Genomic DNA, 19,508 nt, shown 5'->3' with positions numbered 1-19,508 from the left:
GCGTCCCCTCTGAGGGCTGCGGTCACCCCGATGTCCCTTGGGGGTCCCATGCACCTCCTTCCTCCCCTCATCCCCAAGTCCAGCGTTCACCCATTTCCCCGCTACTTTGGCACTTTGGGGTCCAGACCGAGCCCCCCCCATCCTGGGGGCACCCACCCCTTGTGCCCCTCAGCTCTGACATGACAGAAGCCCCCCACCACAGGCGGCTCTGCCATGCCCCCGTGCCTCAGTTTCCCCGCCTCTCGGACGGAGGGTGGCTCTGCTCTCTGGTCACTGGCCCGTGACGGGACCCGCACGGTGGGCACGGTGCCACCTCACCCTCCTCCGTGTGCCCGCCTGGACTCCCGCCCGCGGCTCGGGCGCAGGTGGGAAGCGGCAACAAAAACAACCGAGCGGAGGAAAGAGGAAGAAGCGCGGTGAGGAGCGGCGCCGGCGGGGGACGAGGCCGGTGCTGGCAGCCCCGCCGGCGCTTTGCGGGGCTCAGGGCACCCCCGGGCACCCATCGCAGCCCCCCAAGTGGCCACCCCGAAGTCTGAAGTTCGCCGGCATGGCCAAAACCACCTCGCTGCGCTGCCGGGTGCTGGAGGGGAAGGACCTGCCCGCCAAGGACGTGTGAGTGGCTCGGGGGGCTCAATTTCCCCCAGACCCACTCCGGGAGATGTGGCGGGGAGGGATCGCTGGGCGCTCTGCCCATCCTGGGTCTTCTTCTCTCCGTACAGTTTTGGGGGTCTCTGCTTGCACCCCTTACCCCCAAAGTGAGGGTCTGGGGTGTGCGGGGACTGCCAGCCCCCCCCCCCCATCCCCCAGGAATGTACGACCCCCCCCCAACCCCTTTAGCATCCCTGTCGTGCCCCCCAGCAGGGTGGGCACAGAGGATCCCCCCAAGCCTGGGGGTGACCCTGGGGGGGCACAGCCCCTGCACCCCCAGCCCTGCTGGGCATCTGCACCCTTTGGGGGATGGGGTGGTGAGCGGGGGGGTGCAGGGAGACTCCCGCCCGCTCCTGCCCCGGGGGCACGGCTCGGCGGAGCTGGCAGTCCCGGGTACCTCCGGATGTGCCAGCTTGGCACCGCCGGCCGCTCCCAGGGCCGGGCATGCGGGGACGGTGCCGTGTCCCTGCCTCGGTTTCTGCCCCCGGGGGGTGTCACGGCGCTGGGTGTGCCACTGCGGGGGTCTGGGCACAGCGGGCGATCTGCACAATGATGGGGTGCCCAGGGCCGCTCCCAGCGCCCCCAAGCCCAGCTTGGGGCTGTCGTGGGGCTGCAGAGGGGGTCGGGGTGAGCCGCTCCCACTTCCCGTCCCGTGGCAGGGACAGAGACTGCCGTCACCTCCCTCATCCATCTCGGGGTCCCAATCCTTGTGGAAGCACCTCCTGGGGATTTGGGGCTCCAGCAGCACCCTAGGGCCGCGCCCCCCGGTGCTGCTCCAGCTGCCATAAACCTGCAGAAAGGGGCTTTGCAGGGACCGGGTGGATGATCCCCGAATCCACCCCTCGTCCCTCCATCCTGTGCTCCTGGTGAAAAGGGCCTGACCGGTGTCACCCAGGCCCCATGGGTTGTCACAGGGACTCGGGCTGGGCTGTGCTGTTGGACAGGCAGCTGTACCCGCGGGTGGGTGGCACAGGGACATGCGGCCACGGCTCGGGGTGACCCACAGAAGGTCCCTCAGTTCAAAGAGGGCCAGCAAAAGGGGATGTCCCCATCCCAGTGTGAGCTGCGGGGCCAGGCTGAGACCGGGCAACTCATCTCACCCCCGGGACTGGTGCTTCACTGTGGGGGTTTGAGGCCCCCGAGGGCGGGGAGGATTCCCGAGTGGGGGCTGACGCAGGGCACCCCCATCCCCTGCCCAGGTCCGGCTCCAGCGATCCCTACTGCGTGGTCAAGGTGGACAACGAGGTGGTGGCCAGGTACGGGGACACCGTCCCACGCTGGGAGGGGACATGCAGGGGTGGGGGATCTTCCCTGGGGGGCAACCACCTCTGCCATCCCGGCAGGACGGCCACGGTGTGGAAGAGCCTGAACCCTTTTTGGGGTGAGGAAATCACGCTGCTTCTGCCCCACGGATTCCACAGCCTCACCATCTACGTGCTGGATGAAGACACCATTGGGTAGGGGGACAACATGGGCAGGGTGGGCACTGGGGACCCCCCCGAGGGGTGGCAGGTCCCCAGCAGTGTCTTGCTGTGTCTGCTTCCTCACAGGCAGGACGATGTCATTGGCAAGATCTCGCTCAGCCATCAGCAGATCTCGGCCGAGCCGCGGGGTGAGTGGGGGGCACGGTGGGGTGGGGGACAGCGGGACCCATCCTGACACCATGGGGTGCCCACACTGTCCCCAGTCTGTGCCCACACTGTCCCCACGCTGTCCCCCTCGGCAGGTGTTGACCGCTGGCTCAGCCTGGCACCTGTGAACCCCGACCAGGAGGTGCAGGGCGAGATCCATCTGGAGCTGCAAGTCCCCAAGTGGGGCCACCCGCGGGTGCTGCGCTGCCACCTCATCGAGGCCAGGTCGGGGGGCTGGCAGCTCGGGGGGCTGCGACCACCACGGGGTCTTATTTTGGTGGGAGGGAAGAGAGGAGGGGATGGGGACAATGGTGGCGTGGGGTTTGTCCTCCCCTTTCCACACTCGGAAGGATCCTCGCTGCACCACGTTGGGGACATCAGTGGTGCCAACCCACGTGTGACAATACCATGGGGGCTCAGTGGGAAATGTGCTGCCACCTCTGCTTGGGGACAGGGGCACAGGAGCGCCACGGAGTACCCAGGGTTGGTTCCCAGCAGAGTGGTGGCTCTCACACCATGATTTTGCTCTTTGGTTTTAAAATTTGGGGAAACTGAGGCACGGCTCAGGCTGCCCGTCCGCGTTTGGAGGTGTTGCTGTGTGTACGTGTGTGCACGCGTGTTAGAGTGCACAGGGACACACACACACGCGCACGGTGACACGCACACAGACACACACAGCTGACAGATGGAGCAGCCGGCAGAGGCAGCATCCCGCTGCCATGGCAACCAAAGCGGCTACCAAGGAAACAGGATGGCCATGGGGACAGGGTGGCCATGGGGACAGCCAGGAGGGACGGCAGCACCCCCACGAGGGACTGGAGGAGGAAGGGCTCCCCTGGAAACGGGGCACGACCTCTCCAGCATCCCCTGGCACCCGCCGGCTGCCCCATATGCCCAGGAGAGCTGACAAAGGGGGGATGTGGGGCTGCAGGGACAAACGCCTTGCCCACTGTGCCCCCGCTGACCCCCATGTCCTCACAGGGACCTGGCCCCCCGGGACCCCTCGGGCTCCTCGGACCCCTTTGGGCGGGTGTCGTGCTGCGGGCACACGCTGGAGACAGCGGTGAGTCAGTGCTGGGTGCTGGGTGTGGCACCCGGTGTCCCTGGGACCCAGGAGGCTCAGGCACCCTCAGGCACCCTCAGGCAGCCCTCGGCCACCAGTCCCTGTGCCCAGCAGGTGATTAAGAAAACCCGGTTCCCACACTGGGATGAGGTGCTGGAGTTCGAGCTGCCGGAAGGGGAGCTGGGAGAGGCTGTGCTGAGCGTGGAGGTTTGGGACTGGGACATCGTGGGCAAGAACGACTTCCTGGGGCGGGTGAGGAGGACCTGGGGGCACACCGGAATGGGGCAGGGTCCTGGGGGCACCGCTGCAACCCCTCTGTGGGGTCTGGGTGACCACAGGTCAGGACCCACCGGGATGGTGACAGTGCCACACGCAGACCATGCGTGTCCTGGGCTGTCCCCCAAGGGAAGTGCAGCAGAGGGGACTGGCACGTGTCCCCCCCATCCAGACCCTGCCTCTGTCCCCCAGGTCGAGTTCTTCTTGGACACCCTCTGCCCGGGCCCCACCAGGGGCTGGTTCCAGCTCCTGCCCTTCCCCAGCACCACGGAGGACCACAGGTGAGTGCAGGCAGAGGGGAGAGGTGGTTGTGACCAGGGCAGCACGAGGTGGCCCCCATGGAGGGCACAGGACCTGTGTGAGCCCCCCGGTGTCATTGCAGGGGACAGCTGGGTGCCCTGAGGCTGGCAGTGAGGCTGCTGGAGGACACGGTCCTGCCCCACCACCACTACCAGCCCCTCATCCAGCTCCTCACTGAGCCCATCCTCTGCCCGGCCCAGGTGGGTGCCAGCACTGTGGGGAACTTTGGGGTGACCACCCCAGTGCAGAGGCCTCGCTGTGCCCACCCTGCCCTCCCCACAGTCCCCCGAGGGCACGGCCCTGGCTGTCCTGGAGAAGGTGACCTCAGGGGAGAGCCGGCAGGACGTGGCCACCAAGTTGGTGAAGATCTTCTCAGACCAGGGGCTGGCTGTGCCCCTCCTGGACTTCCTCACCACCCGCGAGCTGGCCAGGACCTGTAAGTGCCCAGGGCCACCTCAAGAAACCCCAAGCCAGGGGTCCTCGAGATCCCCACGGAGAAAGAGTGGGGCCACCAAGGGGGAGGCAGGAAAGGTGCCACATGTCCCTGGGGTTGGGCACACCAGGGTCGTCACCCTGTGCCCACCTTGCCGCAGCCTCTGTGCTCTTCCAGCTGATCCCAACACCCTCTTCCGCTCCAACTCGCTGGCCTCCAAATCCATGGAGCAGTTCATGAAGGTGAGGCTGGGAAGGGACACCTCCATGGTGTCCCAGCAGGGCATCTGGGGACAAGGACGGTGCCTTCCCACTCCTTGCAGGTGGTGGGGCTGCCCTACCTGCACGAGGTCCTGAAGCCGGTGGTGAACCGCATTTTTGAGGAGAAGAAATATGTGGAGCTGGACCCCAGCAAGATGGAGCTGAGCCGGGGCAGGTGGGCACAGGTGGATGTCTGGGAGGGGCACAGGGTGCCTGACATGTCCCTGTGTCCCCTGCAGAAAAGGGACACATTGCTGCTGAGCCCATGGGTCACTTCTGGCCAGCACAGGGCCCCTGTTCCTGGTGTCCCTGACACGGCAGTGTCCCCACAGGAGGATCTCCTTCAAGGGGTCCCTGTTGGAGGCACAGGTGCAGGAGAGCAGCCTGGAGCTGCTGAAGGGCTACCTGGGGGACATCGTCGATGCCATCGTGGGCTCGGTGGACAAGTGTCCCCTCCCCATGAGGGTGGCCTTCAAGCAGCTCCGCAGGCGGGTGGAGGAGCGGTTCCCCTTGGCACAGCACGAGGTGGGGCCCGCGGTGGGGCTGGGGGTCTGCACAACCCCAGGAGCACCAGCCCAAGCCCTGAGCTGTCCCTGTCCCTGTCCCCATCCAGGACGTCCGGTACTTCTCCATCAGTGGGTTCCTGTTCCTTCGCTTCTTCGCTCCCGCTGTCCTCACCCCGAAGCTCTTTGGGCTCCGGGAGCAGCACGCGGAGCCCTGCACCGGCCGCACGCTCCTGCTGCTCGCCAAGGTGGGGACACCAGAGAGAGGGGGACCCTTGGGAAGGGACGGAAACACCAGGAGGGATGGGGACCTCAGAGAGGGATGGGGACGTTGGGGATGAATGGGGACCCTTGGGGAGGGTGGGGGACCTGGGGAGGGATGAGAACCTTGGGGAAGCCTGGGCATGGATAGGGACCCTGGGAAGGGTGGAGGACATGGGGAGGAGTGGGAATCACAGGAGAGGGTTGGGGAGTCCCGGGGAGGGATGGGGATCCCTGGGGAGGGTGGGAGTCCCGGGGAGGGATGGGGATGCCTGGGGATGGGTAGGGGTCTTGAGGAGGGATGGGAACTCCAGGGAGGGATGGGAACCCTTGGAGGGGGATGGGGATCCTTGGGGATGAATGGGGACCCTTGGGGTGGGTGAGGGACCTGCAGAGGGATGGGGACCACTGGGAGAGACGAGGATTGTGAGGAAGGATGGGGTGCCCAGGGAGGGTTTGGGACTTCAGAGAGAAACCCCAGGAAGGACAGAGACTTCCTTGTGGGATGTGGACCCTGTGGAGAGATGGGAACCCACAAGGAATGGGGAGGTCAGAAAGGCAGGAGACCCTGGGGAGGGACAGAAATCCCGGGGAATGATGGGGACCCCAAGGAGGGCAGAGCCATTCCTGTCCCTGTGCCACACACCATGGGCTGGCTCCTTCCTGTGCCACTTGAGGCCAGTCCTGCCTGTCCCCAGGCTGTGCCACCACAAGCTGGGCATGGCACAGGAGCAGAATTTGGGTCCCATCACCCTCCAGCTGCTCCACTTTTCCCACCCCAACCCCTGAGCCCTCGGGGTCCAGGGGAGCAGCCAGGGGGGGTCCAGGGGGGTCACACCCGAAGGGACACAGCAGTGTGACCCCTTCCCTGCGTGGGACAGGCCCTGCAGACCATCGGGAACCTGGGGCTGCAGCTGGGGCAGGGCAAGGAGCCATGGATGGCCCCGCTGAACGCCGTCCTCCTGCCCAGTGTCACCCGTGTCCGGGCCTTCCTGGATGCCCTGGTCGCCGTGGAGAGCCCCGAGGGTGAGCGGGAACAGCGGGCAGGGAGGGGACATTGCTGGTGCCGGGTCAGCGGCATCACCCTGGCGCTGCCAGGAGCACCCTCGGCCTCTGGTGGCATTTGGGGTGACACCACTGCCTCCCTCCCTGCAGTGGGCGAGGTGCCAGTGCCACAGCGACATTCCCAGCCCTCGGCCACCATCAGGGAGGGTCCTCTGCACACCTGCCCGGAGGGGGGGGTGGCACTGCTGCCCCGCTTTGCCTTCAAGAAGAGGCACTTCAGGCTCAGCGCCCAGGCCCTGGCCTGTGCCAAGACCCCCGGGGGGCAGGTGGGTGCTGCCCCAGACCCCCACCCTAAACCAGGTGCCCAGAGGTGGGGGGAAGGACGTGGGCACATCTTTTGGGGTGTTTGGGGGTATCCAGGTGAGATGCTCCATCCCAATGGAACAGGCGGAGATCTGGATGTGGGTCCATTTGTTTTGGGGTGTTTGGGGCTCCCCAGGTATTCCATGGATATGAGTAATGGATATGGACATGGCCACACATTTTGGGGTGTTTGGGGGTCCCCAGGTGCTCAGCTCCATCGCAGTGGAGCAGATCCGGGCAGTGGAGCAGGTGGACAAGGGCACCTTCCAGCACCCCCACGTCCTGCAGGTGGTGGCACGGGATGACACCGGGCAGCTCCACACCACCTACCTGCAGTGCAAGGTGACCCCACCCTGCCCCAGCACCCCAAAACCCCAGGAACTCCCCACCACAGAGGGACCCCCCTCCCCAGCACCCACCCACGGGCACCCCCATGGGACAATGGGAATGGTCCCAAATGGTCCCAGCTGTACCCAGACACTTGCTGTACTGGGAGCACTGGGGGCACTGAGGTCAAGGGGCTAACTGGGTTTACTGGGGAAGTTGGGGTGTCCTACCCTGGCTGTACTGGGGTCACTGGGGTGCCAGCCCTGTTTGTACTGGGAACACTGGGATACCCCGGCTCCTGCAGCACCATCTCCCCTCACTTCCTCCGGGGCAGCTTTGCCACCAAACTGTCACCCCTGTCCCCCAACTGTCTCACCCCTGTCCTCCAGCCCTGCTGCCCATCCCTTCCTCCTCCCTCCTCCTCGTCCTCCCCCGCGCTGGCAGCGCCCAGCCCAGGGTGCCCTCGGGTAGCCCTGGGGGTGCCCCTGTCCCTGCTGTCCCCGCAGAGCGCCCCGGAGCTGTGGCAGTGGCTGTGGGCTCTGCGCCGGGCCACCAGCGCCAACAGGGACACGCTGCCCACGTGCCACCCCGGCGCCTTCCGCGCCCGCCGCTGGACCTGCTGCCTGCAGCCCACCCGTGCCGGTAGGAGCGGGGGTCCCCTGGGGTCGGGGTGCCGGGGAGGGGGGTGTCGGTGTCCCCGTGTCCCCACTGGTGTCGTTGGCAGCGCCCGGGTGCAGCCGTACCCACGGCACGGTGGTGCTGGGAGAGTGGAGCGACCTCGGGGACACCGCGGTGGCAGCACAGAGCCTCTACGGGCACCTGCGGTGAGCCCGGGCGACAGGAGGGTCCCGGGGGTCTTGTGGGTGCTGGTGGGCAGGGTGGGAAGCTGCTGAGGGTCCCTGTTCCACAGGCTGCTGGGGACTGGGGATCTTGAGGGCAAATATGGGCGTCCGGGGGGTCCTTTAGGTGGGGGTGGGCAGGGTGGCAGAGTGCTGAGGGTCCCTGTCCCCAAGGACAGTGGGAGCTGGGGATCCCGGGGTCCTTTGGGTGCTGACAGGCATGGGGACAGCCTGCTGAGGGTCCCTGTCCTGCCGGGTGGTGGGGACCAGGGGTCCAGAGGGTTCCACAGGGATCGAGGGGACATTTAGGTGCTGATGGGCAGGGTGGGAGTGTCCTGAGGTCCCTGTCCCCCAGGACGGTGGGAACTGGGGGTCCTGGGGTCCTTTGGGTGCTGGAGGGCAGGGGGGGAGTGTCCTGAGGGTCCCTGTCCTGCAGGGCAGCGCTGGCCGGGGCTCCCGTGGACAGCGCGGTGCCCGGGCCGCCCTGCCCGGGCCAGGCAGGTACGGGGAGCCCCGCGGGGCGGTGGGGGGACCCCCATGTGGGGGGGCACCCATGGGGTGGGCGCTGGCACAGGCCGGCAGCGCCCGCAGACCCCTGCGAGCACCACAGAGCGCTGCGCTGGCTCTCTCCACGAGGGGACAGCAGATACACACGGATGGGGGACACGGGGACACGGGGACACGGGGACACAGTCCGGGGGGCTGGCGGGGCACGGGGTGGGGTGTGATGGGACGGGGGGGGCCGGGTGGGGTAGGGGCGTGTTAGGGGTAGGGGACGGGTGTGGGGGCTGGGGGGACACCACGGGTGGGTGTCGGGGATGGATGCGGGGCTGTGGGGGGAAATGCCCGCGGGTGGATGCCAGGGGGCTGGCGGGGGGCTGGCAGGGGGGTGGGGGTGCGGGTGGTGCCGTGGGGGGGTGCCGAGAACTGACCCCACCCTGGGGTGCAGGGGGGCCCCTTGGGGACAGGCTGCAGGAGGTGCTGCGGGACCTGGACATCGCCCACGACGCCTTCGCCCACCTCGAGGAGAGCCCAGAGCCACCCCCGAGTCCCCTCCGTGCCCCGAGACCCCCGGCACGCCCCAGCCTCTCCCCCTCAGCCCACCCCGGGAGGGGCAGGGACGCCAGTGGGGACACAGAGGGGACGCGGGGACAGCAGCCCGGCACGGGGTGTATTCTGTAACACAGAGATGTACATGGCACCGGTTGTGCGCGGCTCCCTGGGGCAGCGGCGGGTGACACGGGTGACACGGGTGGCACAGACGCGCAAAGAGGCCACGGGTAGAAAAAAGACCACGACGCTATCGCCACGAGAGCGGGGCGAGCCGGGACGGGACGGGGCGACAGACAGACAGACAGACAGACGCACACGGGGACACGCGGTGGGTGACACCGGGTGGCCCGGGACGGGAAAGAGCCCGCCGGGCGGGGCTGCGGTGAAGCGGCGCAGGCGGAGGTGGCACGGGCGGGGCCGGGGGGGGCTCGGGGAGCCCCTGAGCCCGGCCTCAGTCCTTCAGGGTGGCCTCGGACACCCCCTGGGCCAGCAGCTCGGCCAGGACGTTGTCCAGGTAGTTGGGGTCGGGGTAGCCGTGCCCCGTCAGGTTGGAGCCGAACTCGGTCTTGTGGTGGATCTCGTTCCACACCACCGTGTCCGACTCGCCCGTGGTGTTGGAGGTGCCGATGGTGAAGATGAGCCGCCGGTCCCAGGCCACAATCAGCAGCTTCAGCACCTGCGGCGGGCACGGCCCTGGCTCGGCCACCCCGCACCCCCGGCACAGCCACCCTGGCCCCCCACCCAGCCTGGCACCCCCGGCACGGCCCTGCACAGCCACCCAGCACCCCGGCACCTCCTCCCCCGGCACAGCACAGCCTCAGCCCCCCCGGGTGGGATTCAGCCCCAGCACAGTGCCACAGGATGCCACCCTTCCTTGTGGTACCCCCCACCCCATCCCACTGCAGCTGCAGCCTCCCCATCCCATCCCATCCCATCCCATCCCATCCCATCCCATCCTATCCCATCCCATCCCATCCTCCCCATTCTTTCTCTTCCCATCTCATCCCATCCTTTCTCTTCTCATCCCATCCCACCTCATTCCCAACCATTCCATCCCATCCCATCCCATCCTATCCTATCCCTTCCCACCCCATACCTTCCCTTCCCCACCCCATCCCCCTCCCCATCCCATCCACCCTCCTCTGACCCCATCCCTTCCCATTCTGTGCCATCCCATCTCATCCCATCCCACCCCGTGGGGGTCTCACCTTCCTGCCCTTCTCGTTGTCGGGCAGGTAGCAGTGCCGTGGGAAGCCTCGTGCCGTGAATTTCTTCCCGGGATTGGGATGCTCCGGGCCCTGGGTGGGTGGGGGCACAGGGGGTGAGTGGGGGACACCGGGCAGGGGTCACAGCCCGCCCGGGGGTCTGGCCTCACCTGGATGCCGGTGGGGATGTCGTAGACAATCCGGATGGTTTTGGAGTCGGTGTATCCCGGGAGGGAGTGGGGGATGAGGTGGAATTCCATCTTCCCGGGGGGCTGCGTGCCCGTCTTCTCCCCGTAAATGGCCTTACAGGTGGGGCACTGCAGGCTCCCGTCCTGGGGGCACCGCGTGGGCATCAGGGGTGGCACCCACCCAGCACCCACCTGGAACATTCCAGCACTCCCCAACACACACCCAGCACCCACCTGGAACATCCCAGCACTCCCCAACACACACCCAGCACCCACCTGGAACATTCCAGCATTCCCCAACACACACCCAGCACCCACCTGGAACATTCCAGCATTCCCCAACACACACCCAGCACCCACCTGGAACATCCCAGCACTCCCCAACACACACCCAGCACCCACCTGGAACATTCCAGCATTCCCCAACACACACCCAGCACCCACCTGGAACATTCCAGCGTTCCCCAACACACACCCAGCACCCACCTGGAACATTCCAGCGCTCCCCAGCACACACCCAGCACCCACCTCGACCCCCTCAGCACCCACCCATCACTCACCCCACACCCACTCCAACACCCCCTCAACCCCTCGCACCCACCCAGCACCTACCTGGAACATTTCAGCACTTCCCAGCACCCACCCAGAAATCCTCACACCCACCCAGCACCTACCCAACACCTGGAACCCCCCAGCACCCCCCCCCCATCCAGTACTCACCCAGCACCCACTCAACACTTCCCAGCAACCCCCCAAGGAGCGGCCAGCACCCACCCCAGCACCCACCCAGCTCACCGGGCACCCACCCCAGCACCCACCCAACCCGCCTGGCACCCACCCCAGCACCCAGCCCGCCCCGCAGGCGGCCCGGGCTGCCGCTGACCTTGTTGCCGTTGTTGTACATGGCCAGCAGGCACAGCAGGTGGTACATGTGCCCGCACTTGCCCAGCTTGCCCACCAGCTCCGGCTTGATGCCCCTGGGGCTCAGCACGCCCTCGTAGCCGGAGGAGGTGACCAGCCGCTCCATGCAGATGGTGCAATCCTGCCGGGAACGCCATCAGCATCCGGGGGGCATGAGGGGTCACCCCCCCGGTCCCCTGCCTGAGCCTCTCGGAGCCCCCCAAACCCCCCCACTCACCTCATCCGGGGGGTTCTTCACCTTCTGGATGTAGCGGCGCACCACGTCCTCGGGGGTCTTACCTGAGGGGAACGACATCAGAGCCTGCCCGCGGTGCCACAGCCCCCCTGCCACGGGACGGGGACAGCCCTGTCACCCCCTGCCACCACGACAGGGACAGCACGTGGCACAAAGCAGCGATGGGCACCGCCCCACGCAAAGCCCTTGGGGGTGTCTCACTTCCCTCTCCGCGTGCCCCCCCGTCCCTGATCCCGCTGGGACGTTGGTGGCTCCTTACTCTTCTTGAGCTGCTTCTTTTTGGTTTTCCTGCAGATGCCGTTGACGCCGGGGACAGGTTTGATGTCGCTCTTGCTGACGGGCGGGGGGTGCAGGATGGGTTTGGGGGCGCGGGTCAGGCACACGGGCAGCCCGGCGGCGCACATGAGGATCCCCGTCATCCCTGCGCCGGGAGAGCTCCTGTCCGTCCGTCTGTCCATCCTTCCCACCCCCCGGGAGTGTCACCCCGCGGTGACACCCAGCCGCTGGCCGGACCACGCTTACCTGCGAGGGCGGGATGGACGGGGCCGGTGCCGTTCAGGTTCTTGACCGGGAGCGCTGGGACCCTGCAGGGACATGGCAGAGGGGGCGGCTCAGCCGGGCTGGCAGGGCTGGCACTGTCCCCTCCTGGCATGGCATGGCCCCAGAGCGGCAGCATCCCCACGGGACACAATGCAGTGTCCCCTGAGGGCTGCTGGCACTGTCCCCAGGCAGTGTCCCCCCCACGGGACACAGGGCAGTGTCCCCTGAGGGCTGCTGGCACTGTCCCCAGGCAGTGTCCCCCCACACGGGACACAGGGCAGTGTCCCCTGAGGGCTGCTGGCACTGTCCCCAGGCAGAGTCCCCCCCACGGGACACAGGGCAGTGTCCCCTGAGGGCTGCTGGCACTGTCCCCAGGCAGAGTCCCCCCACACGGGACACAGGGCAGTGTCCCCTGAGGGCTGCTGGCACTGTGCCCAGGCAGTGTCCCCCCACACGGGACACAGGGCAGTGTCCCCTGAGGGCTGCTGGCACTGTCCCCAGGCAGTGTCCTCCGCACAGGGGCAAGGTGTCCCCTCACCAGCTTGGAGAGCCGCTGTCCCATCCCACGGGGCTGTCACCCAGTGCCACCTGTCCATCCCTGGGCACCCAATGGCACCCGTGGCATCACGTCCTCCTCGACCCAGGGTGGGCGCCTTGTCAGGGGATCCCGATGGTGACACCCCGTGTCCCACACCCCTGCGGGCGACGTGCCACCACTCGTGTGCTCCCCAGGGACCCCCACCCTGCTGGGGCTGCCAGCAGCAAGTGGCACCGGTGTCACCGTGCCCAGGGCAGTGTGTGGGGGACAGGGCTGGAAGGGGACGTGTCCATAGGGGTGGGATGGACAGAGGGAAGAAAGGAGGGATGGAGAGATGGATGTGTGACAGCGAGGGAGGGAGGGAATGGAACAAAGCCCAGTCCCGAGTGCTCCTGCCCTGGGGGCTGCCCAGCTCGGCAGCTCGGGAACAGCCCCGACCAGAGGCATCATCCCCCTCCCTGATCCCAAAATCCCCTCCCGCCCCAGCCATCACAGTGATGAGTTCAGCAGTGCTCAGAGCTGGGGCTGAGGGCGTTTTCCTTCATTCCCAAAGCTCCTCTACCCACACAAGGCCAGGGCAGCGATGGGGGCCCAGCGCCATACCAGGGTATTCCTGGCCCCCTCTCACCTGTCCGTAGGTATGTGCCAGGACAGGGACAGCGATGGGGCAGGGACAAGGACAGCTCAGCCCAGCACCCAGCACACAGAAGCAAAAGCAGGATGTCAGCAGGGGAAGGAAACGTGCCAGGAGCTGCCGGGGGCTCAGAGAACCCACCTGTCCCCCCAGCCTGGTGCTGGCAGCCCTGAAGGGACACCAGGCCAACCCACCTCGGGGCACAGCTGTGGAGATGTGGGTGCCAGGACAGGGACACCCACCAGGACACAATTCCAGGCGTCTGCTCACCCACCTGGACCCCCCTGGTGAATCATTCCCACCACAGAGGGGACACCAGGGCTGTGGTCCCTCCCCAGAGCTGTGCCCTCCCCTGGTGGCATCAGGCCAGGCGCTGGGTCACACAGCCTTGGGGACACCATGCTGGCCTTGGGGACACCATTCCCCCGGGATCAGGCACTCCATGTGCTCCAGCTGCCACGGATAGCGTGGCACGGCCTGGCACAGCATGGCATGGCACAGCACGGATCACCACATCCCCTCTGCAGGGATCCAGGGACCACCAGGATGACCCAGGTGTCCCACCCACCACCACATCCCCGGGGCTGGAGGTGACAGTGCCACAGGAGCTGGGGCTGCTTGCAAGGTGACAGCAGGGGACGAGCCACCTCCATCACCCCTTTTGCCCCTCTGTGTGCCCATCCCCGCGCCCCCCCCCCCCCCACCTCGGTGACACCCCGGTTGTCCCCTCCCCACCCACCCAGCTTACCCGGGGGGGACAGTGGCCCTGGCGCCCAGTCCAGCCCCGCGCTGTGTCCCGGGCCGGTTGAGGTTGTTGAGACCGGGCAGCGCCGCGCTGGGCACGCCCTGCCCGGGGCCGAACCCCGCGCCGGCCACCCGCAGCCCTTCACCCTTGGCCGCGCCCCCCGCCACCACCGCCGGCGTGCCCGTCCCCGCCGGCCACAGGGTTCCCCCGGCGAAGGTGCTGCTCTGGCGGACGGCGCCGGGGTAGAGTTTGCGGCGCTGGGACGCCAGGATGGCGTTGGAGGCGGCGCGGGTGCTGTTGACCAGCAGGCACTGGGGGCACGAGCAGGGGGTGCCCGTGCTGGCGCCCACCGGCCACGACTGCGATTTGGGGATGGAGCCCATGGTGAGGGGATAGGCCAGGTCCATGCGGCGCCGCAGCCGCCGCTTGCGCTGCGTTTGCCGGTTCATTTGGGACATGCTGCTGAAGTAGATGAGGTAGCAGAAGCCCAGGGAGGAGAGGTCCAGCCAGGGGTGCTGCTTCTCGTAGGCGTTCTGGATGGTGATGCAGATGTCCATGTCGTAGGGAGTCCAGGAGTTGTTGTCGTTCTCCCATTCCCACACGATTCCCTTCCCCGGCGCTGAGGAGGGGTCGTAGAAGTTCCTGCGGACGGGGCGCATGGTCCCTGCGGAGACAGGAGGGGTGACACCGGTGGAGGGACCCACACCCGCACAGACATCCCCGTGTCCGGCTTCCAGCCCGGCATCCCGCAGGGATTGGGGCACAGAGGCGCTTTGGGGTGGTGCAACAGCCGCCCTCCCAGTTCATGGAAGTCCCTATTGCACCCCAATGGTGCTTCCCTGTGGATGGATCCAACCCTCAACCCGCCGTTGGTGACAGTGGCTGGGACTGCCAGCCCTCGGGATCGTTGTCCCGGATACCCCAGGAAGGGACCCTTGTGCCTTTCCCATCTTTTTTCCATCCCTCTGGTCCAAGCCCTTCCCCACCCTCCCCTCCCCGTGGCCATCCCGGGCCAGGGGAAGCATTTCCCGGTCAGGAGAGGTTTCCTGACAGCTGCTGGCTCTGGCAGTGACACAGCCAGGGATTGTCCAACACGGCCAAATCCCGGCTCCTCGCCACTCGTCTGGGATGGAGCTGGATCCTGCAGCTCCCCCCGGAGCTCCACGGTGGGGGGAGGCATCGCAGCCCTCTCCTCGAGCCCTCTCCTCCCCCCGGCACGGGGCCTGTCTATCCCCTCGCCGGCACCGTTTGCCCAGCTCGATTAACGGCGCTAATTAAGGGTCATTAATCATGGGCCGCATCAGGCAGCAGAGCCAGGCCCCAGCTGCCGCCTTGTGCTGAGGCAGCTCTGCCGGGGCCGCGGGAGGGGAGCGGGGGGGCCCTGCTGCCCGCTCCTGCCCACATCCCAAACCTCACTGCTGGCTCCAGGCCACCCACACCCCACTGCCCGCTCCCCTCCAGCCCCACTGCCCGCGGCCATTCCCCTCACATCCATGTCCTGTATCCCTCCTCAGCTCCCAGCCTGGCCTCCCCGCACCCATGAACACATCCCAGAGCTCCGGTCCTTGCAAATGCATCCCACATCACACTGCCCCTCACATCCCCATCCTAAATCCCACATCCCCATCCCAAATCCCACATCCCCATCCCAAATCCCACATCCCCCCGCCCCTCACATCCCGCATCCCCCAGAGAGCATTGGAGGTCCAGCCTGTTCCCCTTGGCGCACACAGGCCTCGGTCCCCAAGGGCCACCAGCTGTCCCCAGCCCCCAGCCCCTGCCTCCTCTGCCAGCCGTGCCAGTGCCACAGGGCCGAGCCAGTGTCCCCAGGGCCACCGGGAGGGGACGCATGTCCCCACTCTCGGAATGGGGTCACCTCGTTTCGCTCTGTCACTGGGTTTGTGTCCCCAGGCACTGCGTGGGCCAAGCCCCCTGAGCCCCCGACTCCTGCCAACCTTCCCTGTGTCCCCAAGTCACAGCAGGCACCAGGAGCACCCTCAGCTCAGGGGACCCTCCTGTCCCCGAGCACCACCAGCCATGTGAGAGCTCAAAGCCTGGGCCTCACCCCGGGGAAGAGAGGATGGGTAGAGATGGATACAGGGATGGGGCACACGGAGACCACAGTGCTGAGGGCAATGGCCACATCCCCTGCCGTGACTCCCCTGGGGACACCGAGGTCCCTCTCTCAGCATCCCTGTCCCCAAGTCCTGCTGGTACAGGGACTGCGGTACCCAGGGACATCCTGGGAACAGTTGTTTTGTCACCCCAAATCCATTTGCCCCACCACGGGGACACGGCCCCAAGGAATACCCAGCACTGTGGCCATGGGATGTGATGCCAGCTGCTGTCAGAGGATGGGTCCTGGCCAAAGCTGGCAGGAGGTGGCATGGGGACAGCCAGGGTGTCCCGGTGGCTCCCGCAGCTCTGAGTCAGCCGGACCCTCCAGGTCGTGCCGGCGTCCTCGCTGACTCAGGGCTGCAGGTGCCAAGCTGCCCTTTGCCAAGTCCGTGACCGGCTGGAGATGGATTCAGAGCCAGGATGGATGGCAGAGGCAGGTGGCAGGTCCCTGCTTTGGTCCCCGCCTCTGTCCCCAGGCCATGGCAGGAGCCACATCCACACTCGGGGTCATTTGGCATCACTGGGGACTAGGAATGGTGGCATCAGTGGCCGGGCTGAGGTGGCACAACCATGGGGGTCCCGCTGTGGGGCGTCCCCAAGCACGTCCGAGGGTGTCACCTGATGTGTGCATGTCCCCTGCCTGCTCTGCCTGGCCAGGACAGGAGCCTGCCCTGGGCAGGGATGCAGGAATGGGCAGGGATGCACCCAGAACGGCGCATCCCCCACAGCACAGGCGGCACGTGCTGCTTTAATGGGTCACACCGTGACAGGGACACATTTAATGGGGTCTGGGCTTGGTCCCAGTGTGGGACCAGCTCTGATTTCCCACAGGAAAACACGGCCTGGATGCGCTGCTGCAGCACCAACCGGCACAGCTGCAACTATCCCAGTGCCCACCACTGCTCCCAGTGCCCAAACTGAGGCCTCCCCACTTCCTTGGGAATGGAGCAGCTTGGAGGGAAAGATGAGGGGATGGTGGGATAATAGGACACACCACAGCACCCCACGGAGGGGAGAGGGCATGGAGAGCTGTGGGGACATGTCCCTCTGGGGTGGGGATCCATGGTGGATGGGAAAGGAAAGGGCTGGAGGAGCCTGGAGGGGCCCATGGGGGGACTGGAGCCCTGGAGAGTGAGGGGAGGAGAGAGGGAACAGATGGATGGACAGATGGAGGGATACAGGAATGAAGGGACAGACAAATAAATAGAGAAAAACAGGGAAGGAAGGAAGGAAGGAAGGAAGGAAGGAAGGAAGGAAGGAAGGAAGGAAGGAAGGAAGGAAGGAAGGAAGGAAGGAAAAGTAGAGATACACTGTCAGGGAAGGAGGAAGGCAAAGACGGACGGACGGACGGATGGATGGATGGATGGATGGATGGATGGAATGACAGACAGACATGAAGTGACAGATTCACGGATGAATGGAACAACAGACACACAGGGACGGGGGAGGGAATGAAGGGATGGATGGGAGGATGGAGGGATGGAAGGAAGGAGGGATAGGTGGAAGGATGAATGGAAATATGGTGGGATGGAAGGACAGAGGGAGGGAGGGCGGGAGGGATGTACCAGTGTGTGGAAGGATGGACAGACAGATGGAAGGATGGATGGATGGATGGATGGATGGAAGGAGAGAGAGGGGGAGTGATGGCTGTGTGGATGGACAGATGCATGGACGGACAGACAGATGGAAGGATGGACGGATGGCTGGATGTTCCTGGCTCAGTGCCAAGCCCTTACCCGTGTCCTGCCGGAACTGATGCATGGACTGGAGGTCGATGACGTAGGGTGCCAGCTGGACATCGACTTGTCCCAGCACCACGCTGCCACGGGCGTCCTCCTTCAGCACGTTCTCGATGTGGTGGCACACGGCGGCCGAGTAGGGCCGCCAGCGCCCGTGCTCGTTCAGCCACTCCCACACCACCACGCGGGCCAGGTTTTGGGGGGGGAACCCCAGGCCCCCCGAGGCCAGCATGGCCCCCGTGCCCTGCCGTGCCATGCCCGGGGGACGGCGGCTCAGCCCCGCACCATCCCCCGGCGCGGGGACGCGGGGGTCACCCGGGGCCCCTCCAAATCCTCCTCCCGGCTGCGGCCGGCTGCGGGCTCCGGAGCTCAGCGGAGCAGGCGCTGCGGGGCTCTGCAGAGGCGGGTGCTGCCAGCCAGGTCCCCGAGCTCCCCGAGCCGCCCGGTCCCGCTCCCCCGAGGCCGCTGCGCGGGGCTGGGGCCATCCATCACCCGGCACGTCTTCCCCGGCTCTTCCTCCTCCCCGCGGTGCCGGCAGGGCTCAGGCTCCAAAAAGCCGCCGGGACCTCGCAGACTGCGTCGGCTCAAGGGTGGCGGTGTTCGTGAACGGTGGTGGGGACACACAGCCACGGTGCTGTCCCCGAGACACCCACTCCTCCTCTTCCTCCTCGTGTCCTGCTGCTCAGCCTACGTCCTCGGCGGCTCCACAGCTGTCCCCGCCGCCCAGTGCGTCACTGGTGGCAAGTGAGGGGGGTGTCACCTGCAAAACAGGGCCACAGCGCGGGTCACCCCGGGTGCCGCCAGGCGGGTGGCAGCTGGGGGACCGTCCCCACGGCCCCGCGGAGCCGGCGGGCAGCGAGGCCGCGGTGCCCGCAGCCCTGGCAGCGCGGGCTGCTTGCCAGCCCCGGCCGGCTGCTGGCCTCCAGCGTGACAGAGGGGACAACGGGGACAGGGGGGGACAGGCCACCCTGCTGATGGCCCTGGGGGGCTGCTGGGAGTTCCACGAGCCCGGGAAGCCTCATCGCTCCCCGCGCCGGTGCTTTGGGTGCCGAGGAGCCAGCGGGCCCCGGATCCCGCTCCAGCCGCCGCTGATTTATGATCTGCACTGCAGGCATCGGGCTGGGGGTGATCCCGGCCCCCCGCTCCCGGCCGGCCCCGATCCCACCCACGGCAGCCCCCAGCCCCACGGCGGCGGGTGGGGGGCCCGGGCAAGGGGGATTGGCTGCACAAACGGGCGGCAGACAGAGGGACAGCCACGGTCGGGCACACACAGACACACTGACACGGAGAGACACGGGCACACGCGCTGGCACACGCACAGCCGGTGACACGGACAGACAGCGGGACCGCCACGGGCGCGCGGACGGACACGGGGAGCCACGGCAGCACAACAACCCCCCCGCGGACACACACACGGCCACACGCACGGGCTCGGCCGTGCACACACGCACCGCGCACCCCACACGCGTGTGCGCCCAGCCCCGCGCCCGCCGTGACCCCGAGCACCGCGGAGCGGGGGGACCCTCACCCTAGCCCTGAGCCCCCCCGGGACCGCGCGGCGGGGACGATCCCCGGGGACAAGAGCCCCCCCAAACCGGGGCCCGGCTGCTCTTCGTGGAGGAGGGGGGTTGAAAGGCCAGGCCTGGCCCCCGTGCACGGTGTCCCCCCCCCCCGCCGCACGGC

The 19,508-nt window shown here is 67.1% G+C and overlaps 2 protein-coding genes across 2 annotated transcripts; one reads left to right on the top strand and one right to left on the bottom strand.

Moving 5' to 3' along the window:
- The first annotated feature begins 547 nt into the window (after window positions 1-547).
- Window positions 548-9,103, top strand: RASAL1 (RAS protein activator like 1). Its single transcript, XM_066199832.1, has 21 exons — window positions 548-612; window positions 1,848-1,904; window positions 1,992-2,105; window positions 2,199-2,260; window positions 2,375-2,504; window positions 3,261-3,342; window positions 3,457-3,594; window positions 3,811-3,899; window positions 4,001-4,118; window positions 4,201-4,354; window positions 4,529-4,593; window positions 4,674-4,786; window positions 4,944-5,136; window positions 5,225-5,362; window positions 6,257-6,401; window positions 6,531-6,706; window positions 6,948-7,085; window positions 7,577-7,712; window positions 7,795-7,894; window positions 8,346-8,410; window positions 8,859-9,103. The coding sequence occupies exons 1-21, from the start codon at window positions 548-550 to the stop codon at window positions 9,089-9,091; spliced, it is 2,511 nt and encodes an 836-aa protein (XP_066055929.1). The 3' UTR covers window positions 9,092-9,103.
- Window positions 9,067-18,516, bottom strand: DTX1 (deltex E3 ubiquitin ligase 1). Its single transcript, XM_066199833.1, has 9 exons — window positions 17,823-18,516; window positions 13,972-14,632; window positions 12,034-12,095; window positions 11,771-11,932; window positions 11,494-11,555; window positions 11,239-11,397; window positions 10,338-10,499; window positions 10,171-10,260; window positions 9,067-9,638 (listed from the first exon to the last, which is right to left on the bottom strand). The coding sequence occupies exons 1-9, from the start codon at window positions 18,079-18,081 to the stop codon at window positions 9,414-9,416; spliced, it is 1,842 nt and encodes a 613-aa protein (XP_066055930.1). The 5' UTR covers window positions 18,082-18,516; the 3' UTR covers window positions 9,067-9,413.
- Window positions 18,517-19,508: the final 992 nt, after the last annotated feature.

Source organism: Chamaea fasciata, unplaced genomic scaffold (assembly GCF_029207755.1).
Source record: "Chamaea fasciata isolate MVZ Bird 193981 ecotype frontalis unplaced genomic scaffold, bChaFas1.0.hap1 SCAF_18, whole genome shotgun sequence".
NCBI classification, from domain to species: Eukaryota; Metazoa; Chordata; class Aves; order Passeriformes; family Sylviidae; genus Chamaea; species Chamaea fasciata.
Note: the sequence above shows the minus strand (reverse complement) of the source record. Positions and strands in the feature narration are given on the sequence as shown.